The sequence below is a fragment of the Leptonychotes weddellii genome, chromosome 3 (assembly GCF_054177405.1).
Source record: "Leptonychotes weddellii isolate Sample4059 chromosome 3, ASM5417740v2, whole genome shotgun sequence".
Classification (NCBI taxonomy): domain Eukaryota; kingdom Metazoa; phylum Chordata; class Mammalia; order Carnivora; family Phocidae; genus Leptonychotes; species Leptonychotes weddellii.
The window spans coordinates 31921617-31936492 of record NC_138371.1 but is presented as its reverse complement, the minus strand read 5'-3'; the positions used below and the strand labels follow the sequence as shown (position 1 = coordinate 31936492).

Below are 14876 nucleotides of genomic sequence, written 5' to 3'. Positions count from 1 at the left end.
CCATTCAGTGCTGCCACCTCCTCAGATCCCAGAAATTTTCTGTCCTCAATGGAATTCTTCCCTGATTCCTCCATGGATTATAACACTCCAGCCTTAGAAAATGCTTCACACCCAAATCCTAGACATCAAAGCAAAACAAAAACAAAATGCTTTTTCTATCAGATTTCACATATCTATAATGGCAAGATTAGATGTGTCCAGAAGATTTAGCTAATGTAGTCTAATGAAAGGAGTTGTGGCTCACAGATCTATCCTAACAAATGACGCTAAATCCAGCTGTCACCCTTGATCCTTCATAGTTCCATAGGTATAACCCGTATCCGCCCCTCCCCCACCCTTGTTTCCTTTCTCTCTCTCTCTCTCTCTCACACACACACTGTCATGCGCAGAAAAATCCACGTGTGCACAGTGTGTTTACATGCCAAAACTTCCATTTGAATAAGAAAATCAACCATCAGAAAATAATCCCATTCTCTGTTACTAGTAATTCTCAGAAGCAGCAATAAATGAGAGTAAAATTCAGGTATTATTTGCCAGCTAGTATTTTTTTTTTTAAGATTATTTATTTGAGAGAGAGAGAGAGAGAGCGACAGTGCAGTGCAGGGGGAGGGGCAGAGAATCTCAGGCAGACTCCCTGCTGAGCTTGGAGCCAGACTCAGGACTCAATCTCATGCCCCTGAGATCACGACCTGAGCCGAAACCCAAAAGTGGGTCTAACTGACTGTGCCACCCAGGCCGCCCCCCTCCCCAGCTAGTATTATTTGCTTTCTGCCATATGCCAAGTCAGAGGATGTAGAATTTGCCATTTGGGACAGTTATTTAAATGGGAGCTGTATTCAGTGGCATGGACACTCTTTGCAGAGCATATGGGAACGAGCTGTCTTACTGGGGATTGAGCTCTCCGAGTCTCTCCTGCTAGTGTGCCCAAATGCATGTGTGAGTGGCATTATCATTTGGAAACTTATGAAAATGAAATCTTACTGTTTATATATCTGATAATACATAATAATATATCTATGTGGGTTTCCTATTTGAGTGGTAGTAGAGTTAAGATTACATATTGCCAAGCTTTCATCCTAAATCAACAAAAGATAATGGATCTGAATGTATGTTTTATTTAAGACCTAAGTTTAAAACAAAATGGTGAGGAGAAATCAGAGAACTATTGCAAGTTATCCCTGAAATGTATCAACTCTAGAGACTCTCATTGTAGCATGAGTCAAAAAGAATCTAAGATAGAGTTTCAGTGCTTCTTGCTTGACAAAAAGCGTTAAACATGCAAATAGGGAGTATATCGGTATCTTGGCCTATCCTGCTGCTAATTTCTGAACCAATCTGTTTGCCCATTTAAGTCATTTATGCTCTATTCCAAAAAGAGATTGAAACTATTAAAGACTTAAGTTCTGTCTTCCATAATAATGGTGAAAGATTTAGACCAGATGAGAAGAAAGAAAATACCACCACTTCTTATTAAGAATAGAGATCTTCCCTGAGTGGGTCACTTCACAAAGAAGATTGGACACCAGAGGTAGAAAACCTAAAGAATTTAGGGAGACAGAAAGATTATAGGCAACTTTAACACTCCATTTGATAGAGGTCATGAATTTACAGTCATTAAAATTGTGGTGAAGGAATATATATGCCTTGATCTGGAAGGATGGTCATATGTGAAAAAGCCAGTTTAAAAACAGTTATGTACAGTGTTTCTTATGTTTAAATCTGGAATCATTTATTCTGTTTTTTCCTCGAGAGCTTTGGTATAGTTATGTATATGCAGGAAAGACTCATTAAATGTTTGTTATATTAACTAGAGGCAAATAAGAGTTTTGGGATAGCAAGGATTGGGATGACAATGCTCAGTTAAAATAGGTATGCTTTTCCTCCTCTCACTGTTTTTGACCACCTTTCTTTTACTTAATAAGAAACACAGTTTGGGTGCACACCCATCTGCCTTTGTCATTTTTCATGTCAATACAGTATCAATAAAAGATTTTACATTGTCTTCTAGAGTTATCATAACATGCTTTTAGAACATATCTAAGACAAATGCTTAGCTTGAAAGTATTTTTACATTCTAAAATAGTATTTATGATTATGGCTGAATGAAATTGTTTACTATGTTGGGAGAGAGCATGAAAATAAACATTGAAAAATCAATTTTAAAACTTTAACCTTTTTTTCCTTCTTTATAGGGCTTATTCCACTAGAAGCAAGATGGCTGAACTCAATACACATGTGAATGTCAAGGAAAAGGTACGATATAGTTATATATTGGCTGTAGAAACTCCAAACTGAATAGTCTCTAGCTAGTAAAAATTCAGTTACAATGGAAGAAGGGAAAAATGGTTTGGGGGGATACATAGTAAGTTTGACACACTAGAAAACCACTCAACAGAAAGAATCATAAGGAGCATTTGCTGAATGTATGTTAAGCATATTATATTCATTTTCTCACTTAATCTTGACCATAACCCCACGAAGTTAATAGTATTGTTCTTCTCATTTTACAGGGGGGAGAACTGAGACACCAAAAAGTTAAGTAATTAGTCTAAGTTCACATAGCTAGTGAGCTCCAGAGCTGGGATTTGAACCCAGGGAGTGCCATTGTACAGCTCATACTCTTAACCACCATGCTGGGTTACATCTGAGGGCTAGGGTATTATGTTACATCTCCAGAAATGGCCTCATATAGAGATGGCCACAGCATTATCTAGTGGTTTAACCTGTAACGTTTCTTTCAACAGGGACAGTGCATTACTCTGAAAATCCCGCCTTCTCATTATTTGTTGGGGGCTGATTACCCTTCAAAGCCCTTCCAAGTCTTGTCCTCCTCTGTGAAGTTTCCTCCCCTTGGGGTTTCAAAACCCCTCACTTCTTATATATACTACCTTGCACTGTTAGCTCCTAATGATCATAAACCATAGGCCATATGAGACCATGGAGATAAATTTGTCCAAGCCATTCATCTGGCACTGTGGAGACTGAGGCCCTACGAGAGATTTGTCCATAGTTGAACAGCAGAGTGGGAAGGCCTCTCCACCTTCCACAGGGCCACCTCCCACCTCCACTAGATTGTAAACTACTTGAGGGCAGGAGTTTGTCTTTCACGTCTTTGTTTCCTCACAGTACCTAAAACACAGAGTGAAGGATGGGAGCAGTAACATTTGTGGAGTCCCCACTTCTTTTCTTTCATTTGGCAAAGATGTATTGGACTCCTCCTTTCTGCCAAACACTGTTCTAGATGCTGGGATTATGGCGCTGAACATGTAGATGAGGTTCCTGCTCCCATGGAGCTTGCTTTCTAGGGCAGGGAAAAGGAGAGTCCATATTGAGACCATATAAATCCATTTCAGATAGTGGTACAATAAGGATGGCTAGGGGAGGGGGTACTTTAGGTGGGGTTGGTCAGGGCAGCCCTCTCAGAGGAGGTGACGCTTGAGCTGAGATGAAGACAACAGGAAAGAAACACCATGCAAAGAGCCAAGGGCAGAGTATTCCAGATAGAAAAGCAAAAGCTCTGAGGCGGGGCAATTTAATGTGTTTGGAGATCGAGTGGTCAGTGTTGCCAGAGTGTGGTGGGCAGAGGGATGGTAAGGGGACATGAGATCAGTGAGCACGGCGGGAGCCAGTGTTTGTAGAATAGTGGCTCTTTGCCTGTGTTCCTGGGCCTCCCCAGGATTCGTGGGTGGAATCCAGGGTTCCACAAACTGGCATGAAAAAAATACATTTTCATCTTCACTCGCATCTAGATGAAATTTAGCATCTCCTTCAATCATGAATGCAGGCAGAGGAAAAAAACCCACATTTGCAGCAGGAGTATCTGTGACTTTCACAACTAGAAGTCACAGATACTTTCAAATCAAATTACATTTGTTACAGATCTCCTAAAATGTTTGTTCATCACTACTTCAGAATTACTATAGTTACTGGAACTGCCGCTACATCACGTTATTTGATGTTAGTAGAAGAGCACAGATATTACTGTGGCATAGTTTTTTATTTCAATATGAATGGTGGTTGCCTTTATAATCATATGTATTATATTTAAAACATTCTAAGAAAGACCTTGTAGGCTTCACCAGGCTTGCCCCAAAAGGTTTAGAATCTGAGATGGAGCCATGTAGGGCTTACTCAAAGGACAAAAGTTGCTGCTGAAAGGTTTTAGGCAGGAGCATGACTTGTGTGATATTTTTTTTTAACTTTTTTAAAGATTTTATTTACTTATTATTTGACACAGAGAGACACAGTGAGAGAGGGAACACAAGCAGGGGGAGTGGGAGAGGGAGAAGCAGGCTTCCCGCAGAGCAGGGAACCCGACGCGGGGCTCGATCCCAGGACCCTGGGATCATGACCTGAGCCGAAAGCAGACGCTTAACCGACTGAGCCACCCAGGTGCCCCTGTGCGATATTTTTTTTAGACCTCACCCTGCCTCCGCCAACTACTTGCTACCTATTTTATAGATCTTCATATTAAATAACATTCTGAGGACACGGAGGCTTAAAGTACAGTGACTTGGTCAAAGTCAGACTCTCAGGAAACGTGGAGGAGTAGGGATTCACACTCAGCTGTGTCTGATTCTAAAGCCTGGCCTCTTTCCACTGCACTTCTACATCCCAGTTTTCCACCAAAGTACCCCCAGGGCACAGAAGAACAAACCTGTGACCCCAGGTCTCTGAAAATGTGGCCAAAACCTTTTTCCACAACATACAGTTTATTTGGAGTCTTATGTGTTATCATAGAAATTGATGCAAATTTTTTAGTCATTGTATTCTGTAATATATTCCATATATCATTTTAATACAAGGTTGTTTTTACTTATTGAGAATTGAGCAAAGAAGAGCAGAAAGATGTGCCCCTTTTACATCAGGGCTCCACATTCTTTCTGACTCCTAGTCACATTCTTAGGTGAGACTGTGTTTTCCGGTTTGAGAAGTTGGGTCCAGCACCACAGTGCTGACCAAGGATTGGCCCCTTTCCAAGTGTCTGTTGATGGATGGATTGGACAGCTCCTAAAGTTGGGTTATGGGAAGGAAAAGCACTTTAAAGAATCCGAGTCATAGTAATTGATTCTTTGCCAAGCATGACTAGTTGGACAGACCAATATGGTAGGCTCAGCAGAAAGAGTGTCTTATTCAAAACAGAGGTGGCATCCAGCCAGTAAGGGGAAGGAGGCTGATCCGTCAGCTCCCAGACCACAGAGGTTCAGTGTGAATGCTCCATGCATTGGCTTAGGCGCCACATCCATCCACTTGTCATGATCACTGTCATATATGCACAGGAAGATTAACAGTAGATGGTGTTTTTGCCATTGCGCTTCAGTGACTTATCAAAGTGCAGGCATTATTTTGAAAGAGGGTGATGTTTAAGTTGTAAATATTATCAATCTGCATGACAATGAAAGTAGAACTCCTCTAACTCAGTTAGTAAATTTCTATATCAAAAGGTTAATAGATTTCTCAACTCAATAAAACAAATCATAATAAACAACTGAAAATTCCGATCATTTATAATTTTACATTGATTTATTTTAGTACATTTATTTCCTTTAGTTATTAGCTTTTATGGCCGTTTTATGATTAGTTTGTTTCTCAGTCTGTCACATGAGCAATGACATTTTAGTTCTGAAAATTAAGAATAATCACAACTGTTATGTCTTAAATTATCAATTACAAGCTTTTAGAGACCTGAGAACAGATCTGTGCAGTATTCTTGTAAATACCTAGCCAAGCACTGTGGGAAATTAATACTTAACAAAAGCCTTGTGATGAAATGAGCTCATCAGTTACCTCGAGTGGATCCACTGTTGGATGAATTGAAAAGGAGTAGGTACTTTGGTGAGGAAATCATTTCTGTCCTCGGGTAGCTTTTAGTCCAAAGGAGAAACTAAGAACTTAAGGTTTAATATCCAAGACAACGGAAATTTACAATTGACACTCTCTGTGGCTTTTTCATTTTAAAATATCTTTATATTAGTGGATTATAACTGTAAGGACTTAAATTGGAAGTATCTTGGACTCCAAATTCAGTCTCAATACGTCCTCTGAGATCTGACCCTGTCTTTCTTTACATCTGTTTATTGCCGCTTTCCCGCAGGCCCCCTTCAATGCCACCATCCTGACCTTGAATGTTCCTGCCTGTGGGCCTTTGCAAAGGCAGTTTACTCTATATGGGGGGTGTCCTCCTCAGGAAACTGGCCCTCATTCACCTCCCTTTCAGGAGCTCTTTCAGAGGAATATCTCCCTTGTTTTCCTTCCTGCCTCACCTGAATTCTCTTGCCCTCCTGTTCTCCTTTGAGCATCTGCTTTCTGCACCAAAACCATTATTCAGATTGTGATTGTTAGTTGTCATCTGCCCATGCGAGACTATGTGCTCCTTGGGGGCAGGGATTGGGCCTCTCTTATCTTCATATTCTTGGTTTTGACACATAGTTGACCCCCAAATACAATTGGGTAAATGAATGGATAATGAATGAATGAACATGCCTACTTGAATAGGTAAGCTCTTTAGAGACTACATTTCCCATTCACGATATTTTGCAAAATCTCGAGCCTTCTGGAAAACAAATATAGGCTAATGGAATTGTCATCTTATTTTAGTACTCTTTGCTGTTAAATAAAGCAAAGCAAGTTTTAAATTGCTTCTTAAAACAAAGTAGGGTTACATAGGTTGACTACTTTGTAGTTCTGCAAAAAAGCAGCATCTTTATAAGATGATTATCAAATATAGGTGACCTCAGGAAGGTTTCACCATAACAACTGAGGTCCTTTGCTGAGTAAAACTAGTCATATCCTGATGTACCAAAAAAAAAAAAAAAAGAAAAAAAATCTCCACATCTCACTTTGTTAAGGAAAGATACCAGAACAGAACAAAATCTTTACACTAATCAGGGACCTTATATTTTGGACATACTCACTTTTTACAACTCCTTTCTAAATGACATATTTTTTAAGAAGTTCAAACTAGAAGGGCATCTGGCTGGCTCAGTCGGTTAAGCATCTGCCTTTGGCTCAGGTCATGATCTCAGGGTCCTGGGATCAAGCCCCACATCGGACTCACTGCTCAGTGGGGAGTCTGCTTCTTCATCTCCCTCTGCCCCTCCCCCTGCTTGTGTGATCTCTTTTTCTCTCTCTCTCAAATAAATAAATAAAATCTTTTAAAAATAATGATAATAAAAAAAGAAGTTCAGTACTAGAAACTGATGGATGAATTAAGGATAGGGTCTCAGCAGTGACTATTATATTATTTCTCACGTAAAACACTAGATTGTCAAGCTAATTTATGAAAGTTTATATGTAATTCTCAACTAAAAAAATTATTAGAACAGGCATAGACAAAATAAAATTTTTAGTCAGCTATTTTCATGCATTATTATAAATCAGTTTAAATAGAATACAATTCTATTATCGAAAGCAGAGGGGATACTTGCTTATAAAATGGGGTTACAAAATAATACTTGTTGACTGTCCAGGTATGGACTGATAACTAATTCTAACAAAGAGTGATCCCTAAGCAACCTGAGGAAACCTTGTATGCTTAGGAAGTGATCTCCAGTGAGGTAAAGTCATGGAGTTCGGAGACAGAGGCGGAGATTATCGGCCCCCCAGTTACTAACAGTCTGGAACAAGTCACCTAACTTTTCTGGGCCTCAGTTTCCTAATCTGTAGTTTGGACATGGTAATAATACCACCTAACAGAGTCAGCAAATACAATAATAAATTGAGCTTTATGAGCTCTTAATTATGTAAACTCTAAAAGATCTGAGGGGAGCTCATCTATTTATTTTATAACTTAAAAAATGGAAAAGGAGCTCTAGTTAACATTTTTGTTTGGAACTCAAAATACAAATTTACATAGAACCGAGATTAGAAAAAAATAAAATAAATAAAAAGCCCAAATGAGAAAAAGAACATAAAACTGGACTTGACTTTTTCAAACAAAAATTTCATAGCTATTGCTGAGCCTCACAAAAAATAAGTGAGGCTTGGAAAACAGAATGATATGGAAATGGGGAAGCTTAATCTAGAATATCCTTGCTGACCTGTACCACTTATTGTGAATAGCTTTTAGAGCTGTTAAAGTTATGGAGGTAAATTGGGTTGTAAACAATAATTATAGTCATTAAAGTGAAGAAGGAAGAATAGAAAAGGGGAGAAGAGCCTCTAGTCCACTGTGAGGACAGAGAGGGGTCATTTCTACAGATGACGGAGATAAACTGTGTGTCCTAGAGTCTGTCCTCACCAGGTGGGCAGATGTCCCATTTTATTATTTTTTTTTCCTGTAACTATCTTGATCTGTGTTTTACAGTGTAGTGAAATATAGTTCAGGTCTTTATGTGAGGTGGGGAATGGTTGGAAAAATCCAAGCATCTGATTAAAGAAATTTTAGCAGGATCAGAGCATCTGTAAAATATTAACTTCATTTAACAGAGAACTCATTTCATAGGATGTGGGACAGTTTTAATGATATGCTATTGTGTTTGTTTGTTTGTTTGTTTAATTCCAGTATAGTTAACATACAGTGTTATATTAGTTTCAGGTGTATGATACATAGTTGTTTTTATTTTTTTTTTTTAAAGATTTTATTTATTTATTTGAGACAGAGAGAATGAGAGAGAGCATGAGAGGGAGGAGGGTCAGAGGGAGAAGCAGACTCCCTGCCGAGCAGGGAGCCCGATGCGGGACTCGATCCCAGGACTCCAGGATCATGACCTGAGCCGAAGGCAGTCGCTTAACCAACTGAGCCACCCAGGCGCCCCGATACATAGTTGTTTTTAAAGACCAAATCATGCAAGCTTTGGGGCAAATCTTAATTTCATAATTTTGTAGGGATGTGCAAATCAACTGAGCCCAGTCCTTGGATTCAAATAGCAAAACACAAACGGCTTTCAGGTTTCACCATGGACAGGTTCTTGTCATCATTTTCTCATAGGAAAGGGTCATTAAATTTCCCTTTCAAAGAAAGGAGAAACATTGACAATAGTTATTGCCTAATGCTTATGTACAGAACTGCTGTTATTGTTGCTTGGCAACTAGAAGAGATTTGACAGGGAGTCTAAAGGAACTGAATGAATAAATGGAAATGTCAGCATCAGTTTCAGGGGATAAGAAGAAATTTACTATTGCAGGATTAGCATCACATTGCTTTTTCCGAGCTACATGATTGGAATTCACAGTGTTTCTGTTCTGCTTCTCTTGTCCCCCCTCCTTCCAGCCTTTTGCTGGAAAAGGAGCCCCTCTTGCACTATGGCTGAGAGATGTATGTAACATAGATGGTTAATGCTAAAGTATACAGGAGCACGCCAAAAACGAAAACCCTTTGGCAGCAAGGGAAAAGTTACCTCTATTGGCAATCCCTAAGAATTTATGGGCACTTCACCAATATTCTAGCTGTTTCTCACAATGATCCTTCGTATTAAATTATCCAGTTGATACAGATTTTAAAAAATGACAAGGCTACAGTGGTTTCTTCTCTTCTGACCTTGAGCACTAAAAATCTGTCCAGATATGTTAGATTAGATTAGATTAGATAGATTCAGCACTTAAAAGTATGCTGCTTATGTTATTGTTGAAGCCACTCTTTCTCTGTAAGTCCTTCCTCTACAACTTGATTACTTGCTCCTTATAAACACAAATGGACTTTTAAATTAGTTGTGTATTCAAGGGCTCCTGTAATAGTAATATCATAAACTTTATGTCCCTGAAATATTTGTTAATCAATATTTAGCTAAATAACTGAGCCAAGATTCTGTAATGGTGGTTCTCAGCTATTAAGAAGAAGGGAGGAGGGAGTGGCCATGCCCCCCTGGTTTGGGGCAAGCATTGGAAAGTCAGTAGGGAAAGACAGAAGTAATTAGAAGAAGCTTATTTGTGTTCATTTGAGTCCTCCAAGAAGCAGATGCCAGTATGGGATTAGATGAGCAAGAGATTTCTTGGGGCTCGGGGCAGTGAGGGAGTGCTTATAAAAGAGAAGGGAGAGGAAGCCTGAGCAAGCAGGGAGAGTCTACAAACTTCCATGCAGGTCTGGTGTCTTTGAAAGAGAGGGAGAAGAAAGGAAAGGAAAAGCCCAGTAGGAAGAGTCTGAGCTTGGAGTGCAGTTTTAAGGACGTTTCCGATGATGGGGAGTCCTGGGGCCAAACCTGCCCACTGGGTAAGCCCCGCATCCCTTAGAAATGAACTTCCACTACTGCCTGCCACACAGTCACTGGCTGGGAGCATCCTGTGGGGAGTGTGGCTTGGGTTCTGTTCGCCTTCCCGCAGCGAGAAATTTCCATAGCATCACGATATTCTAGAGTATAACAACATTTTATAATAAAAAAGAAAACTGAAATACCTATTTTGAAATTCACTCACTTAAGAGAAAAGCATGAGATTTATATATTCATTGAAGAGAATTAATAAAAAGTTTGAGAACTACTGTTAATTAGTAAATTAACATGCAAACTCCAGGATTTCCCCTCCCTTAGCCAGCTGAGCCATACTGCCACTAGGATAGGGAGTATTAACTTCTCCAGCAAATAATAATTTGGGGGTCCTATTTTCTATTAAAAATATACTCTATTTCTAATCACATGTAAGGAAACAAAACATGTTAATTCTGCTGAAAAACCGTGTATCCTTTGGTAGATACCTCTCTGGACTTCAGTTTCTTTATCTGCCAAATGAGGGAATTCATGCAGAGGATTTCCAAATCCTTTCCAACTCTAATGTTGGATAAATTCATGGTCTTTTCCACCTTAGAGGTGTCTTACAAGACCGACAAAATGGACTGCGTCACGGGTCGGAGAGCCTGGAGGCAGTCTTAGCTCTGATAGAAATGAGCTGCCTCAGTTCAAGTGTAGGACATAACCTCTCTGTACTCCGTTTCTTGTAACATCAAAAAATTTGATTAAACCAGCTCTAAAGTCCATTTATGGTTCACTGGTAGGGCATTTCTGATGTCATCCTGTGTGCGGACCCTTCAGAGCTCTGCTCCTCAATCCTTGAAGATAACTATCATAAAAAACAGTATTGAAATGATGATGGGGATCAATTGCATAACCGAAAGCTAACATTTTTTCTTTTATTGTGGTAAGAACATTTGGCATGAGATCTACCCTCTTTAAGTGTACAGTGCATTATTAACCATAGGCACAGTGTCGCACAGCACATCCCTAGAATTTAATCATCTTGCAAAACTGAAACCTTCTACCCACTGAAAAGCAACTTCCCATTCTCTTTTCCCCCAGACTCTGGCAAGCCCTGTTCTTACTCTGTGCTTCTGTATGAGTTTGACTGTTTGTTTAGAGACCTCATATGAGTGGAATCATGCCGCATTCTTCCTGTGTCTGGCTTATTTCACTTAGCAGAATGTCCTCAGAGTTCATCAATGTGGTCACATAGGACAGGATTTCCTTCTCTTTTTTTTTAAGGCTGAAGAGTATTCCATTGTATGTACATACTGCATTTCTTTATCCACTTATCCATCAATGGGCATTTGTTAGTGTTGGGCTTTTTTATTGGCTGAAACTATAATTTTAGCTATTCAACTAAGACTGAATGTGCAAACGAGTTTTAACTCTCTTTTGCTGCCTTTACAGGAAAATCAAACTAACAAACTCATAAAATCATCAGAAAAACAAGTCACAGTCAGTCAGATGATAACTTCTACTGATGTTTAAACCAGCATGCCTCTTTTGAATTGGTCAAGCCTGTTAGAATTAAAACATAGTATGTAGGTGAAAACAAATACACTTCCCCCAAAGTGAGTGTTCCTGGTTTCCATGGCGTTTAGAAAGTCTCCTTACTTCACACCACAGTGAAAAAATAGCCACAGTTGATATAATTTAGAGATTAACTTAACTCCTTTATTCTGGTATTGACTAACAGGTAATTAACTTCTTTATTCTGGTATTGATTAAATGGTAATCGTGACTTATATCTTCCTGGTACTCTTTATCCGAAAAGTTCTATGAATGAGCAGGGGGAGAAAAATCCCCAGAGTGAGAGTGGATGTCAGTAATTATCTTTTCCCCCCAAAGTGGAGACCTTAAATTCCAAAGAAAAGGAGGAAAGATTTTTACTGAATATTCTAAGTTAGAAGCAGAAGATCAATTAAAAGCATCTTACTTTTCTATTCTGATTAAAATCTCAAAAACAAAATCCCTTGTAAAAATAACATTGCCTCTTTTTCTGTACTCACTAGTAAGTCCAAATGTGGAATTCATCAGGGAAAGTAGCTAGACAGAATATTTACCTAAGTCCTAATACTGTGTGGGTGCAACAGGCTGGCTGAAAACACTTCCGGTGGACTCAGGGGCTCACCCTGCTCTAAATTATGTGCAAATCTAACTGTAGTTCTGAGAAAATATGAGGAATCAAGCACAATTATAGTGAACATGCAGGTATATGCTGAATCCATGCTAGCTAAATGGGTGAAATGAAATGTGTATAAAGCTCATTGCTTGTCTCAATATGGATTAGAGGGCCACTGATGCTAATAGCAGCCATTTGATATTTTTTTAAACCTCCAAGTATCAGATTAAAGGTCAGAATTCTAATACGAAAATTTTATCATGGACTAAAATTAAAAGCTTTAAGACACTTTGGTTATCTTTTTTTACCTGATTTTACTATTAATTTTACTATTTCTTTAGATAGGAGAAAATCCATTTGAGTATCTCTTGCTCTACAAGTCATCAGGTTATTTCTAGGAATTAAAGAAGTTATATAACTTTAAGCTATCAATTTTCATTTACTATTACAACAACCATTCAATTAATTTTCTTTTTTTCCCCTCAAATGTTCAGCGACTTGACAAAGTGTAGACCTGTAGAAATGATGGAAAGAAATCTGGGTGGTGGTGGTTGTTTTTAACCCTTTGAGGTAGGTCGTATTCTCCAATGGCTTTAACAACATTTCTTCCATTGAGAGGTGGGGTCTGTGCCACTCCCCTTAAAATTAGGTAGGTTTTTGGAACTGGTTGACCAGGGCAGTAAAAAGGAGGTAACACTATGTGACTTCTAAAGCTAGGTGATTCAGCCTCTTTCTTACTAGTTGGGACACTCGTGCTGGTCCTCTGGGCTGCTGTATAAACAATCTAACTGTTCTAAGCCCACCAAGTTGTGAGGAAGCCCAGACTAGCCCATAAGGAGAGGCCACATGGAGAACGCCTGAGTCTACATAAGGAGAGAGAGAGAGAGAGATGCCCCACCAGACCCCACCCGCACCTTCGTCCATCTGCCTGGCTCTACCACCTCCTCCATCTGTCTGCACCAGAGACCCCAAGCCAGACGTACACAGCTGAACTCCCAAATTCCCAACCCACAGAAATGTTGAAAAATTACAGATTGATTGTTGTTTTAAACCACAAAGTTCTGGGGTGACTCTCTATGAAGTAGTAGATCTCTGGAATACCCTCTCTAAAGTTAGCAAAAAGTGTCCTAAACTAGAACTGATACTTTTGAAGTTATGATGTTGCATAAATAATGGAGAGGTGTGGATGGCTAGATAGTGCACTCAAGTAAATTCGTTGGTAGGTGAGCAGTCATACCTAAAAAGAGGTCTGTCCTATGCCACTCTCTTTTTCTTACACACTGTCCCTTACCTATCTAGGACTTCCCTTCTGTTTTTCATCCATGGTTCTCAGTTTCTGGATGGACATTAGATTCACTAAGAAAACAAAAAGTAATCAACGACCAGGCCCATATTGAATTGTTGAGGATGGGACCTATGTGTAGGAATATGTTTAAAATTCATCGGGTGATTCCAGTTTGCAGCCAGGGCTGAGAACTGCTATTTGATGCCGACGGTGACCAAATCTGTTTTCCTGGCTTGGGTCCTCCCTGGAGCTGTGGTTTCAGAGACTGAGCTGCTTTCAGGTATCTGGATATGTGGAGACCTCACAAACCCCTCAGGTAGAGTGCTGCCCCTCTACCAGGGCTCCATGTCTCTCAAATGACACCCCTATCACATAAATGGTCAAGCCAAAAACCTGGCTCATCCAAAGGTTTTCGCCTTCCTCATTCCTAGCATCTAGTTAAACACCAATCAGTCACTTCTCCCAACTGATTTGTGAGTCAGCCTCTACTCTGCCCCATCTTAGTCTATTTTCTGTCCCCTGGACACTGCATTAGAATCCTGCCACCCACTTTACCTCCTGCTGCTCATCTATATAGAAACAACGGTGACCTTCTTAAATATGCAACTGTCACTCTCCTCTTCTGAGTAAAACCATTCAATGGCTTGCCCTTAGAATAAGGCTCAAAATGACAGGATGGCTTGCAGAGACTTTGCCCCACGCCTTTTCGATCCAGCTTCATCTGAAATCCCCTTCCTTTTAACATTTAATCCTCCCACAGTCCTGGAGCATCATGGCTTTGAACGTGCTTCTAGTCACTCTGTCCTGTCCATTACTAGATGTTGTGTGCTCTTCTTGGAACACTCCATTTCTTCCCTCCATGCCCTCTCCTGGGCCTTAATCACCCTTCATCCTCACTCCTCGGATGGGGCTTCCCTGATTCTAGATTAGGATAGGTTCCCTTGTTACTGGTACCCAAAGCGTCTTTATTTTCCCTTCTGTAACATTCATTGAACATCTGCCTTCCTACACTATAAACTCCAAAGCCGGTCAGGGGGTGTGCCTGCCACGGCGTGCAGTCCAGCTTTCAGCATAGTCTGTACGTGGTGACTGACTGAATGAATAAACAAATGAACATGGGTTAAGCGGTAAACATCAGCTCTGAAGTAAGTTCTCATAGTAATTCTCTGGTCTCTGTACTTAGCTCTGGCCCATCCAAACTTCAAATCAATTTGGATAAGATATAGAAGATACCAACTAATTTTTAAAATGATACAAAGTTAGAAGGGATGGCTAATGCATTCCCTGTTTTTTGGGGGGG

At 39.8% G+C, this 14876-nt stretch overlaps 1 protein-coding gene across 8 annotated transcripts in view; it reads left to right on the top strand.

The window, feature by feature from the left end:
* SPATS2L (spermatogenesis associated serine rich 2 like) overlaps window positions 1-14876 on the top strand; it is a 162445-nt gene that overhangs the window by 78898 nt on the left and 68671 nt on the right. For all 8 annotated transcript variants that reach the window (XM_081813901.1, XM_081813900.1, XM_081813897.1 and 5 more), the window contains one exon: window positions 2193-2253. In XM_081813901.1, the coding sequence (XP_081670027.1) occupies window positions 2215-2253 (39 nt within the window). In that variant the 5' untranslated portion in view covers window positions 2193-2214. The remainder of the gene's footprint in view (window positions 1-2192; window positions 2254-14876) is intronic.